Raw genomic sequence first — 17,200 nt, 5'->3', positions numbered from 1 at the left:
CCCAGGTGCCCCTCAAGGTGGTTATTCTCATCCTCCCATTACAGGTAAGGAAACTGAAGTTATGTGAATAAACAAGCAAGGGTTCAAACTCTGGATCCAAAATTGATTCTCTTTCCATACCATGCCAGACTAAGCCTTTCTATCGCTATGAATAATGTCATTTTAAGTATTAAGAAAAGCATCATGGAATAAGAGCACATTTTTTCAGGCCTCACAGGAGTTACAAAAATGAATTAAAGTCCCTGCTCCCAAGGGATCTCAGTTAAGTAGGGGATAGAATTTAGATCATAGTAAATGCAACGCAAGATGCACAGGTGCTGTGAGAATTCAGACCACATGTTTCATTCTAGAGACTGAAAGTGGGTTACCAGTTAGTTGCCAGTGCACATATTCTAGCTGAACAGAGCTGAGGGCATAAGCTTAGATAGATACCTGTTGACACAAGAACAGGTTCATGCATGCTTTTGGGTAGAATTTTGTATTGATTTTTGCTTGGATGACATGTGGCTCTTAGGAGTTTCTTATGAGAAATGTGCTACATTTGATAAGACAAATGCTTAGAATAAACCAGAAGGCTCTTGCTCCACTACTGTACATGAATATCACTAAAATAACCTTTACACCACGGCGTTCCTCGGATCCCCATGTTCTTCGCAAGTGTCTCACCTTTCTCCATTCTTTTCCCTTTGCATGGCCCCTCTGCTCACACCTACATGGGCAAATACCCAGGCCTGGAGGATAGAATTTTCTAATCAGCATCACTCCCACCCCTGATTCTAGTCTCAATTTTAAGAAATTCAATATAAACCATTCATGTTGGCTTCCAAGGTAAGATTTCTTTACTATCATTATAGGCTGGTTTAATTATAACAACATGAAGAGAGTAAAGGTAATTTCTTCCTACAAACATTAAATTGAAATGTGAAAAGTCCACAGATCGAAGTACAGAGAAATTAATTGGAAAAGTTCCAGGAGTTTAAAGCAATTCATACTTTCATTATTCTCCGAATTCTCTTGTTCTTGCTGAGGTGGTACAGTCACTCTAGTCTCTTGTCTTTGACTCGTAAATTGCGTTAGCAACAAACCTAGTCTGTTCTCTCTTGGTTCAACATTTTATTTTTATTGAAAAAAGTACATTTAAAATTGCCTTCGTGCAAAAAAATGAATAAAAAAAATTGCCTTGGTGCTTGAGTCATTCATTTGATTAAATTAACCCAATAATACTGTTAAAACTACCTTAAAAAATACATACTAACAGAAATATCCTATTCTTCTTTTCAGCTGAATGATCAATTTAACAAAGTAACACTCTCAGAAGAAATGTGTATGTTAAGATTTAGATTTTGTAATTTATTTAAAAAAAAATGTAAGCTGCCAAGCCCAAATGTGTACATAATATTATTTACTTAACTATCACAATGAAAAGCTGTATGGATTTGTAATAATTTGGAAATAGAATATCACAGGAGGGCACTTCTTTGTTTTTATATTGCTTTTTTTTTAATTTATTTTATTTTATTTTTTATTTTTTTATTTTTTTTTTCAACATTTATTTATTTTTGGGACAGAGAGAGACAGAGCATGAATGGGAGAGGGGCAGAGAGAGAGGGAGACACAGAATCGGAAACAGGCTCCAGGCTCTGAGCCATCAGCCCAGAGCCCGACGCCGGGCTCGAACTCACGGACCGCGAGATCGTGACCTGGCTGAAGTCGGACGCTTAACCGACTGCGCCACCCAGGCGCCCCTTATATTGCTTTTTAAATTTTACTATAAATGAGTGAGACCTGTGTAGTTACAAAGCCTTAGTCTCATGTCTAGAAATTTCCTTTGGATTATTTAAGCTAATTTTGAAAGCTTTATTAAGAAGAGAATGTAGGACTGGATGGATTAAAGAATTCAATTGAGAACACAGTACAAATTATTAAAATATTCACCTGCTTGTCAAATTGGCACATCTTACCGAATATAGGGTTATTAACTCTGCAAGGTAAAGTCATTAATTCCTTTCTTTGTCAGGACACTGTGACCTCTTACATAAATAACTCTTCCAGTGGAACACAACGCATCTGTCAGTGCCCTGAAAGAGTTAACGCTCGACTGTCAGACAAACTCTTTTAAATAGGTCATTTACACACATGCAGCTTCCTTTTAACATGGGAGAAACTTTTTGTGTTGTTTTATGTATGAGAGAAGGAATGTGAATGTCATTTTATACATCTATATCTACGTTACATATAACACATGTTTTTATGCATGTGCGTATGGAAGGCATCTCCAAACACAAGGTTTACTCATGTGACTAAAATATCATCATCATCATCATCATCATCATCATCAGTGTAATCCCCTATCTTGCAATGAGGGAAATATTAGGATTTCAGGTCCCTTAATATATGTAAAACAATGACAAGATGCAGAAGTTTGGAATGAGAACTTAGGTTTCATCTAGATGTGACAAGCCTTTCATTCGACAGCACGATCATTAAAGTATAATAAAATAGAATAAATCACTTGTAAATAACTGCGGATGAAGCCAACCAAAGTTTGGGGATCAGAATTCCAAATCAATTAATTATAAAAATAATGCTAACACACAAAAGCAAGCATGAAAGAAAATATTTGTTCTACATTTTGAAATAGACACCTAATGAATACAGACATTTTCCATCACTGAGTCACTGGACTCATTACAATGAAATTTTCATCCTGAAGTACGTACAGCTTAGGAAGGTATACGCTATATTGGAGTGTGTAATTCACACATTCATTTTTCACTTGACTGAAGTCTCGTGTCTTTGACTTCTTCCAAAATCTGGCTTGATGAGGAGATTCTCATGAATTACTGTTCTGTAGATGGATTATAGAGGGGAAAAAAAGCAGTAGTATGGGACATAGTTATATTTAAGCACAATAGGAAATGAATACATAAAATATACTTTAGAATTCTACATTCTCACAGAGTTGTTCTTGAACATAATTATTAGGGAATGAAAGGAATTTTCTTTCAGATTAGCACTATTAGAATAATATGTAGAGAAAGAGAGAATTTTTTAGAAAATCTATTCCAAAAGCCTTAGATAAGGCACAAACATAATTACTCTGCTCCTAATTTCTACAGAGATGAGAAACTAACACAGAACTTGTGTAGGAGCCGAGTACAGTGGGAAGGCAGCAAATGATAAGTGAGTTGAATTAACATATATGTCTTTGAATCTAAAGCAACCTCCCTAGTCTATAATCTCTCTTGAGAATAACTTTTTTCTTTGGACATAAACAAGAAGAAGTCTGTACAACAACTCATTGCTAAATTTCTCTCTGATACTACCACATGGGGAAAGGGTGCTGGATTGGTCTCCTTCATCAAATCTGACCCTCCACCTTTCTTGGCTAGAAAGTTGGATTTATATTATTGCTGGAGAGTGTGTTAAATGGATGAGAAGAGTTTTGCTCTTATTAAAACAGAGTGTTTTCCACAGTTTTCTTCTATTTGGGTATAATGGGAACTGTGTATCCCAAACATTTTCCCGTGAGAAATGAGCTGATGGAGTCACATGAGCCCACCACCATGGACAGCGAACTCCGACTCACTTATTCTCCTTCCCCACCAGGCATAAACAATGTGCAAGTTCAAGGGGGATAAAGTAGTTCATCCTTTACACTCTAACATTTCTAGTTCTTGTTAAGAAGGCATTGTCACTCTACTGTCTCTTATTGCCTTTGACTTGTACATTTCTTTGTAGCAGGATTCTATGAAAACAGGACTAAAACATTTTTTAATAATTGTGTGTGTTTCTCAATGTTTCCTGTGAGATGGATCAGATTTTATAACCCATTTCACTAACTTACTAAGACACATTTAATAACCTCATTTGCACAAATAGGGGGAAATAAAAGAAGCCTGAAATTTGGCTCATCTGACTTGCCACTGGTTCTTTTCACTGTCTTTCCATAGATTTGAGACATGAATTGAGAACCAAAGCATTAATCTTGCTAATATAGCAATGCACATAATTCCTTGAGTACAGCATATTCTGTCTTCTTCCATGCCTTTTGTCATGTTGTCCTTCAGCCTGGAACTGCCTTATCTTGCCCTGGGTAATGTTCATCTCTCTTTTGAGACGGGCCCCAGGTGATTCTGTCTCCAGAAGCCTCTGCTACCTGCTCCAGTCTCTTTAGATGGTATTGCCCCTAATACCTTAAAATTTGTTCACTGCAATGACCACCTTTCACTATATTCTCAGCTTCTAAAGGATAGAGACATTCACTGGTAAATCTAATTAAGTGTGGTGCCTAGCCCACAGTAAGAATTTGGTAAATATTTGTTACACTTAACAAATATTTTAATGTGCTTTCGTGGATTAAATTGTCCCAAACTTTTGCAGACTATTGTACAGAGAAACTCAATATTGTATAGGAAGAAATGGCAGAGGAAATGCTAAACACTAAATTTGTCACCAAAATACATCAGTAGTTAAAAGCATATAGCAATAGAGTAACAAACAAAATTAGGCTTTGGGTGGTAATTGCTCCATTTTAGAAATAGCATTGAAACATTTTTTTGAAACCACGCACAATGTAGATTAAAAAATACACATGTTAGTTCCACCTGCAAGTCTTATAACAAGGTAGCCTAAGTAAATTAAGTAAATCTGGCACATGACTGAAAACTTTTTTAAGTATAGGCAGATTGGGTTTTATTAATCCTTTTAGCTGAGAATTTTGCATACGCCATTTAATTTTTTTTTAAATGTTTATTTATTTACTTTTGAAGGAGAGAGAGACAGAGCACAAGCGGGGGAGGGACAGAGAGAGAGAGAAGGAGACACAGAATCCGAAGCAGGCTCCAGGCTCTGAACTGACAGCCCAGACCCTGATGCAGGACTTAAACTCATGAACCATGTGTGAGATCATGACCTGAGCTGAAATTGGATGCTTAACTGACTGAGCCACCTCAGTGCCTCCTGTATATGCCATTTACTCTACATAGCATGACCTTCCTGGGACTAAGTAATTACGTGACAACCATGGTTAAGCTTTAAGAGCAATCCACAAGATAACCTGACAAGGCAAGTCCTGCTTATAGGTTATGTAGCTGGAGCGAATCTTTAAAACTTCCTTTCCTCACTCCAAAGTCTAGGAAACCTAGCAAGGCCTTTGAAGAGAGGTGCTTGGACCCAGGTTAAAACTAGAATCCAAAAATTTACAGGTCTTCAGTTCTGTCGTAATTTTTTATAATTATGGAAAAACCCCAGTCAGTTTTGCAGAAGGCAGAGTCAGGTCCTCTTTGCTTGAGTCTTAAAGCCCATTTCACAGAGATTTGTTCTTGGTGGACATCTCCCAAAATAGACATCACTTGGGTTTATGCTTCAGGCAACATTTAATAGGAACTATGCACTTAATTATAGAGGTTATACAAGAGGCCATAATGAAAAAAATAAATGAAATTGGTTTGGTATTTAAACCAATAGCTCAGGCTGCAAGCACTCCTCGGCTCTTATGAATTAATTGCTCTCATGCTGGTATAGAGGCTCCAGCATTGTTACAGTTTATATTTTTTTCTGTAAGGGAGCATTAGTATTTGGATGTTTTTTAATGTACAAATCTCCCACTTTTTAAAGTTGGCAATGAATGCTCTTTTAAAAAACCACTGTGTGGGTTAATACTGTTCTATGTAGGGGTACCTGGGTGGCTCAGTCAATTTAGCATTTGACTCTTGATTTTGGCTCAGGTCATGATCTCAGGGTCTTGGGATCGAGCCCTGCACGGGGCTCTGTGCTGAACATGGAACCTGCTAAAGATTCTCTCTCCCTCTGCCCCTCTCTCCTGCTCAGGTGATATCTCTCTCTTAAAAAAAAAAATACTGTTCTTTGTGAAAAAAATTGACCTGCAGTTTTCCACATATTGTGTATCTACATAGCACCTGCAAGTGGAAAAACAGGGGGCCACGTGACTAGCCAGTTGTGTAGAGGAGGTCACTTGCTCATGGAGCCTACATTACTTATTAGAGCTAACAGGCATGAGCACTTACTATGGCCAATAACTGTTCTCAATGCTTTACTTGTTATAGCTCATTTAATCCTCATAAAATTCCATGAGGTCGACATTATCATTATGTCATTATTAAATTATCTCCACATTAACTACCATTATCTCCATATTAGTAGCTTCTTCATGGTTACGTAGCTAGTAAGTGTTGGGAGTATGGATTCAAACCCACATCTGGCTGCAGATCAGGGGTTATTAAATTGTATCCTCTATAGGGCCTCCTAGATATAACTTTGCAGTTTGGAAAATGAAAAGTATACAGAAGATCTTAAATTTTGCTTTTAGTTATAGTATGTGTTTTATCTTGTTTTTTAAAATGTTATTTATTTATTTTGAGAGAGAGAGAGAGAGAACACAAGCGGAAGTGGGGGAGGGTTAAAGAGAGAGGGAGAGAGAGAGAATCCCAAGCAGGCTTCCCACTGGCAGTTCAGAGCCCAACTCGGGGCTCCACCTGAGCAACCGTGAGATTATGACCTGAGCTGAAATCAAAAGTCAGACGCTTAGCCAACTGAACCACCCAGGTGCCCCTGTTTTACCTTTTTTAAAAAAAAAAAAAAAAAAAAAAGATACTTTGTGCCTAAGGGGTAATTTCATTATGCTGAAGACAAATGTTTACATAAAAAAATCTTATAGAAGTAGCATCGATAAAATAGAATACAAATGAATCTTACTTGGGCATACCTCTCCCAAATCAGAACTAATTTTTTTCCCTCACCAAAATGCAAAAGGCATTAAGAATATTAGCACCAACCTGGATTTCTTGTTTCTACAGAACTTTCAGGATCTGCGTCCTCTGGTTGTGCAGTTTGCACGGGAGATGGAGTTTTCTATGAATAAAAACCAGATAAATATTAATGCCACAATTTTCTAAAGTTAAGACCTTATCAAGAAAATGCCTCAAGTTAAAAATATTTTAGGGGGTGGGGCTCCTGGGTAGCTCAATTGGTTAAGCTTCTGACTTTGGCTCAGGTCATGAACTCAACGTCCATGAGTTCGAGCCTCATGTAGGGCTCTGTGTCAGGCTCTGTGCTGACAGCTCAGAGCCTGGAGCCTGCTTCGGATTCTGTGTCTCCCTCTCTCTCTGCCCCTCCCCTGCTTGCGTTTCTCTTTCTCTCTCAAAAATAAATAAACATTAAAAAAATTTTTTTAAATATTTTTTGGGACTGAAGTTTGTTTCCTTTTGATTAATATGTGCTTTGTAGAGGTTACTTTTGGAAGAATTTATGGTTTCATAGATATCTACAAACTTTGATTTCAATTTGTATTTGTCTTTATAAATAGTATTTGATGTTTCCATAGGTGAATTATTACCCCAAACATTGACTCTCATATTTCCATGCTGTAATGAAAAGCTAAAATGGAAATTTTTTTAAAAAGAGGTAAGGGAGCCCCTGGGTGGCTTAGTTGGTTGAGGGTCAGACTCTTAATTTTGTCCCAGGGCATGATCCCAGGGTCGTGGGATCCAGCCCTGCATCGGGCTCTGCACAGAGTGTGGAGCTTGCTTGAGATTCTCATCCTCTCTTTCTCAGATTAAAAACAAAAAAGAAGTAAGGTCTCTTAGTATAATGGACACGATCCAAGTTTTCTATATACAAATAGAATATTTTCTCTGAATTTTGCCAACTAAGTATTTTATTGATTTTTTTTAGGTTTTAGATCGCCAGCCAAGAGAGAAGACAACTCATTTTGCCATATATGCCCAAATACAAGGAGACGATTTTCTCCCAATATTTATCCTGCAGACAAGAGGAGTCATCTTGCATTCAAGTCTTTACAAAATTTCTCACATTACAACAGGCACTCTCAATTACTTTTATTAAGAAGTATTATTTAGACAAGATACATTTACATGGAGTGTTTATAATCCATCATAGGTTTGGATAATTACAGAAGTCACCTAATAGAAGTCATTAAAAAAGAAAAAGGCAGGGGTGCCTGGGTGGCCCAGTCGGTTAAGTGTCCAACTTGGCTCAGGTCATGAGCTCGCCGTTTGTGGGTTCAAGCCCTGCGTCTGGCTCTATGCTGACAGCTCAGAGCCTGGAGCTTCAGATTCTGTGTCTCCTGCTCTTCTCTCTGCCCTTCTCCTGCTCACACTTTGGCACTCTCACTCTCGCAGAGAAAATAAATAAATACATAGACATTAGAAAAAAAAGAAAAAAAGAAAAAGGCAAAGGAACTTAATGTGAATTTACTATCAGTCTTGTTACACCCCTGTCATAGCAATGTTGTAACCCTTCTAAACAAGCCTTTTAAAAAAATATATATAGTGGTTATGGTGTGGAGATCACAAAGAGAGATCAAGAGCAGAGGATGAATGAGAACTCAACCGTACCATTCTTTTGTGACTAGGTCTTTAATGATCTAGGATCACAGTTCTAATTATAGCCTCATAGACACACACAAATGTATCTTAAACATCTTAAATAGAAGGGGTCCCTGGGTGGCTCAGTCCATTGGGCGGCTGACTTCTGCTCAGGTCATGATCTCACGGCTTGTGAATTCAAGCCCCGAGTTGGGCTCTGTGCTGACAGCTCAGAGCCTGGAGCCTGCTTCAGATTTTGTGTCTCCCTCTCTCTCTACCCCTTCCCTGATCACACTCTGTCTTTCTCTGTCTCAAAGGTAAATAAACATTAAAAAAAATTTTTAACATCTTAAATAGAAATTTATAGTAAAGGTTATGTGCTTTGGAATGCTGTATCATATGGACACAAAGTTAGCTTTTGTGATGAAGAAAAGAAAGTCACTCATGCTGGGAAACACATAGATAGAGTTTGAAAAATTTGTATAAAGAAATATGACAATGAAAACCAGCAAAAGTGTTAAACATATGTAAATATATCATGTTATTTTAAATATTTTGCACACACAGGTTAAAGTATATACTACAATTAGAAATTTGACTCTTTCATCTCTACGCATCCAAGTATATTCAGCCAAGTGAGACAAAACTTTATAAAATTTTTCATTGGGAAATGGAGGATAGTTTTATATTTCAGCTTCCTCTATAGGGCAAATGCAAAAAAAAAAAAAAAAAAAAGTGTCCAGTTGAAAAAGATGGAATGAAATTTTGTTTCTCTTTGACTTGAATTGCACTCAGAGGAAGCGCACTTATAGCAAAATTAAAAACTGAATCTCACCTTTGTTAGTCGTTTAATACAGAAGGCAATTGAGAGGATAGTTCCGATGATACCAGCCATTACTGCGTAAACAATCCCTGTTATCTCTATGGGAGAAAAAGAGAGCAGAAAATTGCAAAAATATGCAATAAGCTACCACAAAGCAACTGAAAAATAAAACAGGTAAAATCATGGCAGTATCACTTTGCGTTTTTACAGAAAATATATTAATATACTTTTACGTGTATCTTATATTTTAGAAGATTAGGTTTCCACAGTAACCATGTGGGAGACTGGAACTTGGAGTGCTAAAGTCTTTGTCCAAGGTCACACATCTAATGACAACCAAGACTCAAGAGTTCCAACTCACCTCCATTGTTCTACAGGACCTCCCAGGCATAATTATGGATAAGAGCTATGTGGACATTCTACCTTGATATGGAAAAACCCCACAAACTCTTTCACAGTTTCAAAGTTATGAGAGAAAACAATGTCTAAACTATACTATATGCTAATATATAATGTGCACACTGATTAGTATATTTCTAATGTAATAGACAAACTATATGACATTGTAAATATGCTAAAAATATTTTTCAAATCTTTTACTTGTTGAGAATGAAACACAATTGAAGTTACAGTTTCTTGCGTATTCATTCATATTTGTACTGCTTTCAAATGAGGTAAATAGAACTGAAGGCAAGACATAGAAGTAAAATGGCATATCTATTTGGCTAATTTATACTTCAAAGACTTATTATTGATTGAAAAAAAGGTAAAAGTGTTTTTTCCTGTCCCTGGTATTGTCCAGCTTCCTGTCTATTTAGCTTTAATTCATGAATAGGGATTCGGTTCTACCATCCACTTTTCTTGTGCGAAGTATGGATACAGGCCAAGTGTGAAGGGAGGCTGAGAAATGCAGAATAGTAAAGGAGCACATGAATCAACTAAAGCCAGGTCCACAGCAGCACCTAAGAAGTGGGGGTGACGGTCCTCCAGTCATAGAGGGTTGGGAGGATAACCCCAAAGTGGTAGCGTAGGCCCCAAAATAAATCAGGATTGAGATATCCATGGTCTATGTTTATTCTTGATGTGGTGCCAATTAATCAGATGATTTTAAGCTCCTTGCTTGCTTTACAAGTAGGAAACAAGGAAGTTCAATTGTTTTATAAGCTCTTATGAGACTTCGCTCAAGTACCCATGGTTGGTTAGAAGGCTAAAATACCTAAATTAAAAGAAAAATTAATATCAGATTATGTATTGCTAGTTCCAAAATGTTTAGGAAAATAAGAAATGCATATTTTAATTTTAAAAAGAGCATATGTTGTTTGCCTTTACGGTTTTGTATGATGAGAGTTAACAACATATGCTCTTCTGATTTAAAAATTGATGCTTTTTGGGGCACCTGGGTGGCTCAGTTGGTTGAGTGTCTGACTTCAGCTTAGGTCATGATCGCATGGTTCATGAATTTGAGCCCTGCATTGGGCTTGCTGCTTTCAGCATGGAGCCTGCTTTGGATCCTCTGTCCTCCTCTCTCTCTGCCCCTCCCCTCCTCATGTTCTTTTTCTCAAAAATGAATAAACATTTATTTTAAAAAATTGATGCTTTTTATTTTCTTAGGCAATCGCAACTAGTAATGTGTCTAGTTGATCTTAAATCAATAGTTTAAGATGAAATTATTATTATTCTACACCAACTGTTAACATACCTCCCGCAGAAAAAATGTGTTCAAGTAGTCCGTCTCCTAAAAAAAGAAAATTTCAAAATAAAGTCAGAATACATAGAGTGTGTCTTTACAATTCCATATTGGAATTAGATTGTTGAGTGGGTTTCTTTTTTTTAACTGTGTTTTGCAGCCACTGTTAAATTTTTTAAAATTGTTTTTAATGTTTACTATTTTTGAGAGAGAGAGAGAGAGAGTGAGCAGAGGAGGGGCAGAGATAGAGGGAGACACAGAATCTGAAGCAGACTCTAGGCTCTGAGCTGTCAGCACAGAGCCTGATCTAGGGCTCGAATTCACGAACTGCCAGATTGTGACCTGAGCTGAAGTCCAACGCTTAACCGACTGAGCCACCCAGGGGCCCTGCTACTATTCAAACTGAAGCAGTTAGCTAGTAAAATTTATGAAGTAATGTGTCAATATTAACAGTAGTAATTTCAGTATCTACTTTCAAGCACTTATCGACTTATATCAAAAGCAGTGCATTTTCAAAAATATGTAAAAATGGTGAGGAAAAAGGAGACACAGTGAGCCATTGCCCCACACGAACTGTAGCTCATCCCCAAGAGAGGTCATGTTGCTATGAGTTTTCCAGATTTATACCACGGTCACCATCTGGATCCAAATCCTTACTGTGTCTCATTTGAGCTTTTATCAATGGTTGCACCGGATTCCTTATCTGCAGAAGTTTCTAGTAATGTTGCCTTAATGCACCACCAGAGTTAACCTGATGAGTCCACATCTTACATTTCTTTCTCTGCTGTCTCCAATGCCACTTTAAATCATGAAGCCATATGACTACTACAGCCTTACAATTTTCTTGAATTTAATTGTTACAAATAACATTATACCTTATTGTGTCACATACTCAGGGACTTGGTTATATTTGATCATTCCTTAGAAGGTATGTTTAAAGGTTATTTGGGGCTTGTCTTCTCTTTCTTCATGATAGTTGGTGGTTGTGGTTGGTGTATGAGCTCTGGAGCAAAACAAATGGGGTTTCAGTCATAAGAATCTCTTTTACTAGTTGTGTGACCTTGGACAAGTTACTTAATTTCTTTGTGCTTTAATAATTTCTTGGGCAAAGGAAGATCATAACACCTGTCTCTCTGGATGTCTGCAATGATAAAATTAGATAATGCATGGGAACACTTACAATCCCCCACCATGCTAGCCATTATTTTTAGGATTCAGGGCATATAGCACTGGGTGTCTATATTTGACCTTTAAATGCTTTCCGGTTTGACACCATCATGTTGGCTTCACATTGAAGTCACTTTGAAAATTAGATTGTCTCACTGAATGCAGAAGCCTAATAATTAGTTCCAAGCACTTAGCCTAATTTTCCTCTCCTGGTCTCTGTTCTTAAAATCTGCTGCTTCCATTTATCTCAGTGTTATTTTCTCAATGTTTCGATTAGCTAATGATCCTGCGGCCACTCTTAAGTTTTTTCTGAGCCTTAAAAAAAAATCTAGAGTATCTTGCCTAAATCCCACCTGCAAAAGACACTTTCCCTTTCTGCATTCAGCCAGCTCTTGTGAAGTCATCTTCTTTTTCCTAGAAAAAGGGGTGTCTGGGTGGCTCAGTCAGTTAAACCTCCAACTCTTGATCGTGAGATTGAGCCCTGGGTCAGGTTCCATGCTGAGAGTGGAGCCTACAAAAAAGAGAACAGAATGGAAGGGAAGGGAAGGGAAGGGGAGGGGAGGGGAGAGGAGAGGAGAGGAGAGAAGGAAAGAAAGGGAAAGAAAAAAGAAAAAAGAAAAGAAAAGAAAAGAAAAGAAAAGAAAAGAAAAGAAAAGAAAAGAAAAGAAAAGAAAAATAACCAGACATAGTGAATGCCACCTGACTACCCTTTTCTCAGCCCTCAGCCTGGCTTAAGAGTTCTCATTTACTAGGCAATTATGCTATGTCAGGCTTGGGATGAAGCAGTTTTGCCTACATTTTCTTATTTGATCTTTAGAGAAATACTGTAAGATGAATGTTATGGGCCTATTTTAAAATTCAGGGGACAGAAACCCCTTAGGGAAATTCACTCAGGGTCAGCAGCTGGGACAGCTGAACACTGCTTGGTTTGACCACAGACCATCTTCACCACTGCACCGTGAGATCCCTTTTACCTGTGTGCACCATTTTGTGGTCGTATTCAGCATTTATTCACTCTGATAGTTTTAATTTTTTTTATCCCACAGTAGTATTTCTGGGAGGTATTCCAGAAGTGAGGACTCCTCTGGAATAGGGATTGCATCTACTTAGCTTCTGTTTCTCTGTGTTTGTCACAGTTTTGCCACAGTGACAAGTCTAATTAGATAGAGTTGCGTCAGAACAATGACTCCCAAGTAACTATTTTAAAATATGAACAAAGCCTGTTTTCTCGTTGTCTCTTCTTTTTGTTTGTTTCTTAAATTCCACCTTTGAGTAAAATTATATGGTACTTGTTTTTCTCTGGCTGACTTATTTCACTTAGCCTTATACCTTCTAAATCCACTCATGTTGTTGTAAATGTCAAGATTTCACTCTTTTTTACGGCTGAATAATATTTCATTGTGTATGTATACTTCATCTTCTTTATCCATTCACCTATGGATGGACACTGGTTGCTTCCATTTCTTGGATGTTGTAATTAATGCTGCAATAAACATAGGGGTGCACATATATTTTCAAATTAGTGTTTTGATTTTCTTTGGGTAAATATTCAGTAGTGGAATTGCTGGATCATATGGTATTTTGATTTCTATTTTTTTGAGGAAGCTCTATGCCGTTTTTCACAGTGGCAACACCAACTTGCATTTCCACAAACAGTGAAATAGGTGAAGGGATAAGAGTACACTTCTTGTGATCAGTAATCACTTCTTGTGATTAGTTTCAGACCTGAAACTAATATCCTACTATATGTTAATTACACCTGAATTAAAAAAAATTAATGAACAAACTTTGTTCCCCATCTGAGAGATACTGGTGTATAGTAACTAAAAATTCTTGTCTTATTTTCTTACCAGGAATGCTGAATGGTAAGGCCTGTGTGGTAACCACATCTGTATAAAATAGAAGTTAAGAAAAAGATCAGAAATAAGGTGACAGAGTGGACTCCAGAACATATCGTAAAATAAACATTTATTCCATGTCTCTCCCAGTGGCAGCTCTGGAATTTCTACATCAGGGCTTTACAGCTGAGGAAAATGTATCTTTATTTCCTCATGTGTGAAATGATAAAACCTGCCTCAAAATATTATAAGGACTAAATTAGTTTAGTGTGTGTGTGTGTGTGTGTGTACACACATTAACAGAGTACTTGGCACATAATGATCTCTATACATGTTGGTTATTATTGTTATTATTCTTATAAAGGGGGGAAAGACTGGAAGCTGTTTTTGCACAGTATTTTCCATAACTTTGAAAAATTGTTGAAAGGGGGAGAATCGTGATGATTACATAGGACGAAAGTTCTGCCTCATGCCTCCCTGTCTCCACCTCCTTGGTCCAATTCTACTTTCCTGGTAAAAATTAAAACAAAGGCATGACCGAATTCAGTTTTCTTCTTGCTTGATAGAGGGTGAGTCAATTCTTTTTTCTCTTTCAAAAGTAGCATTTCAGAGTTGTAATAGAATTGTAGGAAATGCTGGCTCCAGTCTGAGGTGACTGGCTGAGGATGTGGATGACCAAGTGATGTAATAAATTCTAGGCCATGGTTATTCTTTAGAATAAACATAAGCACGCAAATATATTCTCATATATCCTTTTAAAATCTCATGAGATGCATTATAAGTTGTTTTTTAACATTAAACAATTATACTTTTAAACTTTATAAATGTAAAATTATGAATTGTTTTATCAAGTTTGATAAATTAAATAAGATTTTTTATTGCAAAAATAATCTAGGTTCAATGAAGAAAGTTGGGAAATGTGAGGAAAGCAAGAACAATATAAAAATCATCCACTATCAAACCACCCAGAGATGGGCACTTTAAACATTTTTGGTATATAGCCATTTGAACTTTTAGCTACTGCATCTAAATACAGGATCGTTGTGTTTTAAGTATGTATAAATATGTACATAGTGTTTAAAATATTATACCACAGACATGCACCGTATGCCACAGATTATTCTTCTATGACAAGATTTTTAATGGCTGTATAGAATTCCATTGTATGAATGTACCATTGTTCAGTCATCAATCCCTGACTTTGAGCATTTCTGTTATTTATGCTTATGAGAGTTATAAATCATTCTTAAATAAATATCAGTGAACTAAACTCTGTGGATGTATCTTTGCTTATACCTTTGAAACATTCTAGTGAGAGAAATGGGGCCCAACCACAATGAAGAGTGAGTGGAAAAGTGCCTCCAGACGTTCCCCAGAGAGAGTGTCACTTTGGCGCTTCAGCTAAATGCTCAAGGTTTCCTGGGGAATCTACAAAGAATTGAAAATGTCTGACATTTCTGGTCAGTCTACTCAAGGTCAGAGTACCAAGACCTGCCTCTTCCTACCAGCTGCCAGCTAATCCTTACCCCCAAATTGTGCAGGCAGGAAACATTATCCCCAAACTGTTTTCTGCAATGTTTTCCCCTCTTTTATAAATCCTATTTTCACCATGTTCTGCAACTTGGTCCAGCCACCTGATTCATCACATGTATTTAAAAAAACTGCTGTACAGATTCACTACATATGATAAATGAAATACACCTCTAAGTTAATCTTCAACACTCAGGTGTGATGATTTAAAAGATAATATAAGAAAAAACATTTTTAAACAATAATCTGGTGATGGTATTTGAAGTTCCAGCAAATATTAAGATCAAAATTATGGAAAGAAATATTTTTATTGAGGATCAATGAAAGTGTGTAAAAATTATAAAAAAGGATAACTAATGAACGAACTTATCTATAGCCCTTAATGTTACATCTCCTTTATACCCTTCAGTTCAGTATAATTATTTACATGTAGGGCATTAATTTATAATTGCTTTAGGATACCAAATAGATTCTTTTGAGATGTAAAACTTGTTTCCAGGGCTGCTAGTTCCCAGGGCTAGCTCATTTTGAATTCCCTCAGCATTAGAAGAGGGCTTTGTACATAATAGGTATTCAGTGAACTACTAATAGTTATACAGTTTTTGGCCAATTTCTTATAGAGAAACAACTAGGTGAGTTTCCAGATTGCATCTAAAATGAACATAACAAGGAAGTAAATAAGCCCTACTCAAAGTGGCAGGTACAGAATGAGTGCAAGAATATTTGAAAAACACACATTCACAGAAGACCAACAAAATACTTTAAACATTTCAATAACATTCACATATTTTAAGCCCAAGAAAAAAAATCTAAAAGTGAGAAAGAAAACAAACCACACCCAAATTTTTAAGGGTTAAAAGTGTTAAAATGCTAAAAACTTTAACTGAAGCCAGTGAGGAGTTTTCACTGTGAGCACAAATACGCCCCTCCTCCAGGCTTCCTAAGTCTTCCACAGGACATCAGGGACTGCAGGAGTCTGGGGCCAGTGAGGGAGGTGTGCTCAGTCTAAGGGCCGCAGACCCCCTCCTCTTTATGCACACCTATAAGGCCTTGTGTGATCCAGCCACCCCCCCTTTTCTCCACACCTCATTGCTTGCCCCCAACCTTCTCTCTTCAGGCGCAAGCCACACTAAGACGCCTCTTGGTTCCTGAAATGTCCTGTACTCTTTCGATGCCCACACCTCTGTGCTTCCTCTTCCCTTTGCCAGAAATATCCCTTCCCAGCCTCGTCTTGCCTAGTTATCTGCTTTTCAGGTCGCAGTTTAATACCATTTCCTTTTGGAGGTCTTTTCTTATTCTCCCTACCTAGACCACAAACTCTACCAAGTCTCCAGGGTTTGGCATGGTGTGGTAGAGTCCCAGTGAAACCTTATGATTGACTATTTGTAATCCAAATCTGTCTTACCAGGGCCATCATGGTTACAGGGAACCTTGAGTATTCATTCATTTATATTAATTTACAAAAGTGTTTTAGCATGTTTACAAAGAACACAACAAACAAACCAACAAACGAATAATTCACGGTCTTCACAGCAAGGAAATTCCAGTTTAGTAAAGAAACCCAAAGATTTAACCCATGTATAATAAGGTGTCTTAGGGTGGCAGAGAAGTGGGGGCACAAAGGAGACTATGGTCAATTCTCTGGGAAGGAGGAGAAGGTGGAAAGGAACACCTCCATGAGGTGTTCTCCTCTTGAGAGAACTCTAGGATTTCGACTGTGTGGCTATTTAGGTATAGAGTCGTTAGTGTCAGCAATGTGTTGGAATTTGATACTATTAAGGGAACTGCAAGTATCTATGCAACTGCA

General features: G+C 37.3%; 1 protein-coding gene across 2 annotated transcripts in view; it reads right to left on the bottom strand.

The window, feature by feature from the left end:
* Positions 1 to 1,746: 1,746 nt before the first annotated feature.
* GYPA (glycophorin A (MNS blood group)) overlaps positions 1,747 to 17,200 on the bottom strand; it is a 36,419-nt gene continuing 20,965 nt past the window's right edge. For both annotated transcript variants that reach the window (XM_045466657.1, XM_045466664.1), the window contains 5 exons: positions 13,876 to 13,914; positions 10,871 to 10,906; positions 9,184 to 9,269; positions 6,798 to 6,873; positions 1,747 to 2,848 (listed from right to left, as the gene is read on the bottom strand). In XM_045466657.1, coding sequence (XP_045322613.1) covers positions 2,841 to 2,848; positions 6,798 to 6,873; positions 9,184 to 9,269; positions 10,871 to 10,906; positions 13,876 to 13,914 — 245 coding nt within the window. In that variant the 3' untranslated portion in view covers positions 1,747 to 2,840. The remainder of the gene's footprint in view (positions 2,849 to 6,797; positions 6,874 to 9,183; positions 9,270 to 10,870; positions 10,907 to 13,875; positions 13,915 to 17,200) is intronic.

This window comes from Leopardus geoffroyi, chromosome B1 (genome assembly GCF_018350155.1).
Source record: "Leopardus geoffroyi isolate Oge1 chromosome B1, O.geoffroyi_Oge1_pat1.0, whole genome shotgun sequence".
NCBI classification, from domain to species: Eukaryota; Metazoa; Chordata; class Mammalia; order Carnivora; family Felidae; genus Leopardus; species Leopardus geoffroyi.
Note: the sequence above shows the minus strand (reverse complement) of the source record. Positions and strands in the feature narration are given on the sequence as shown.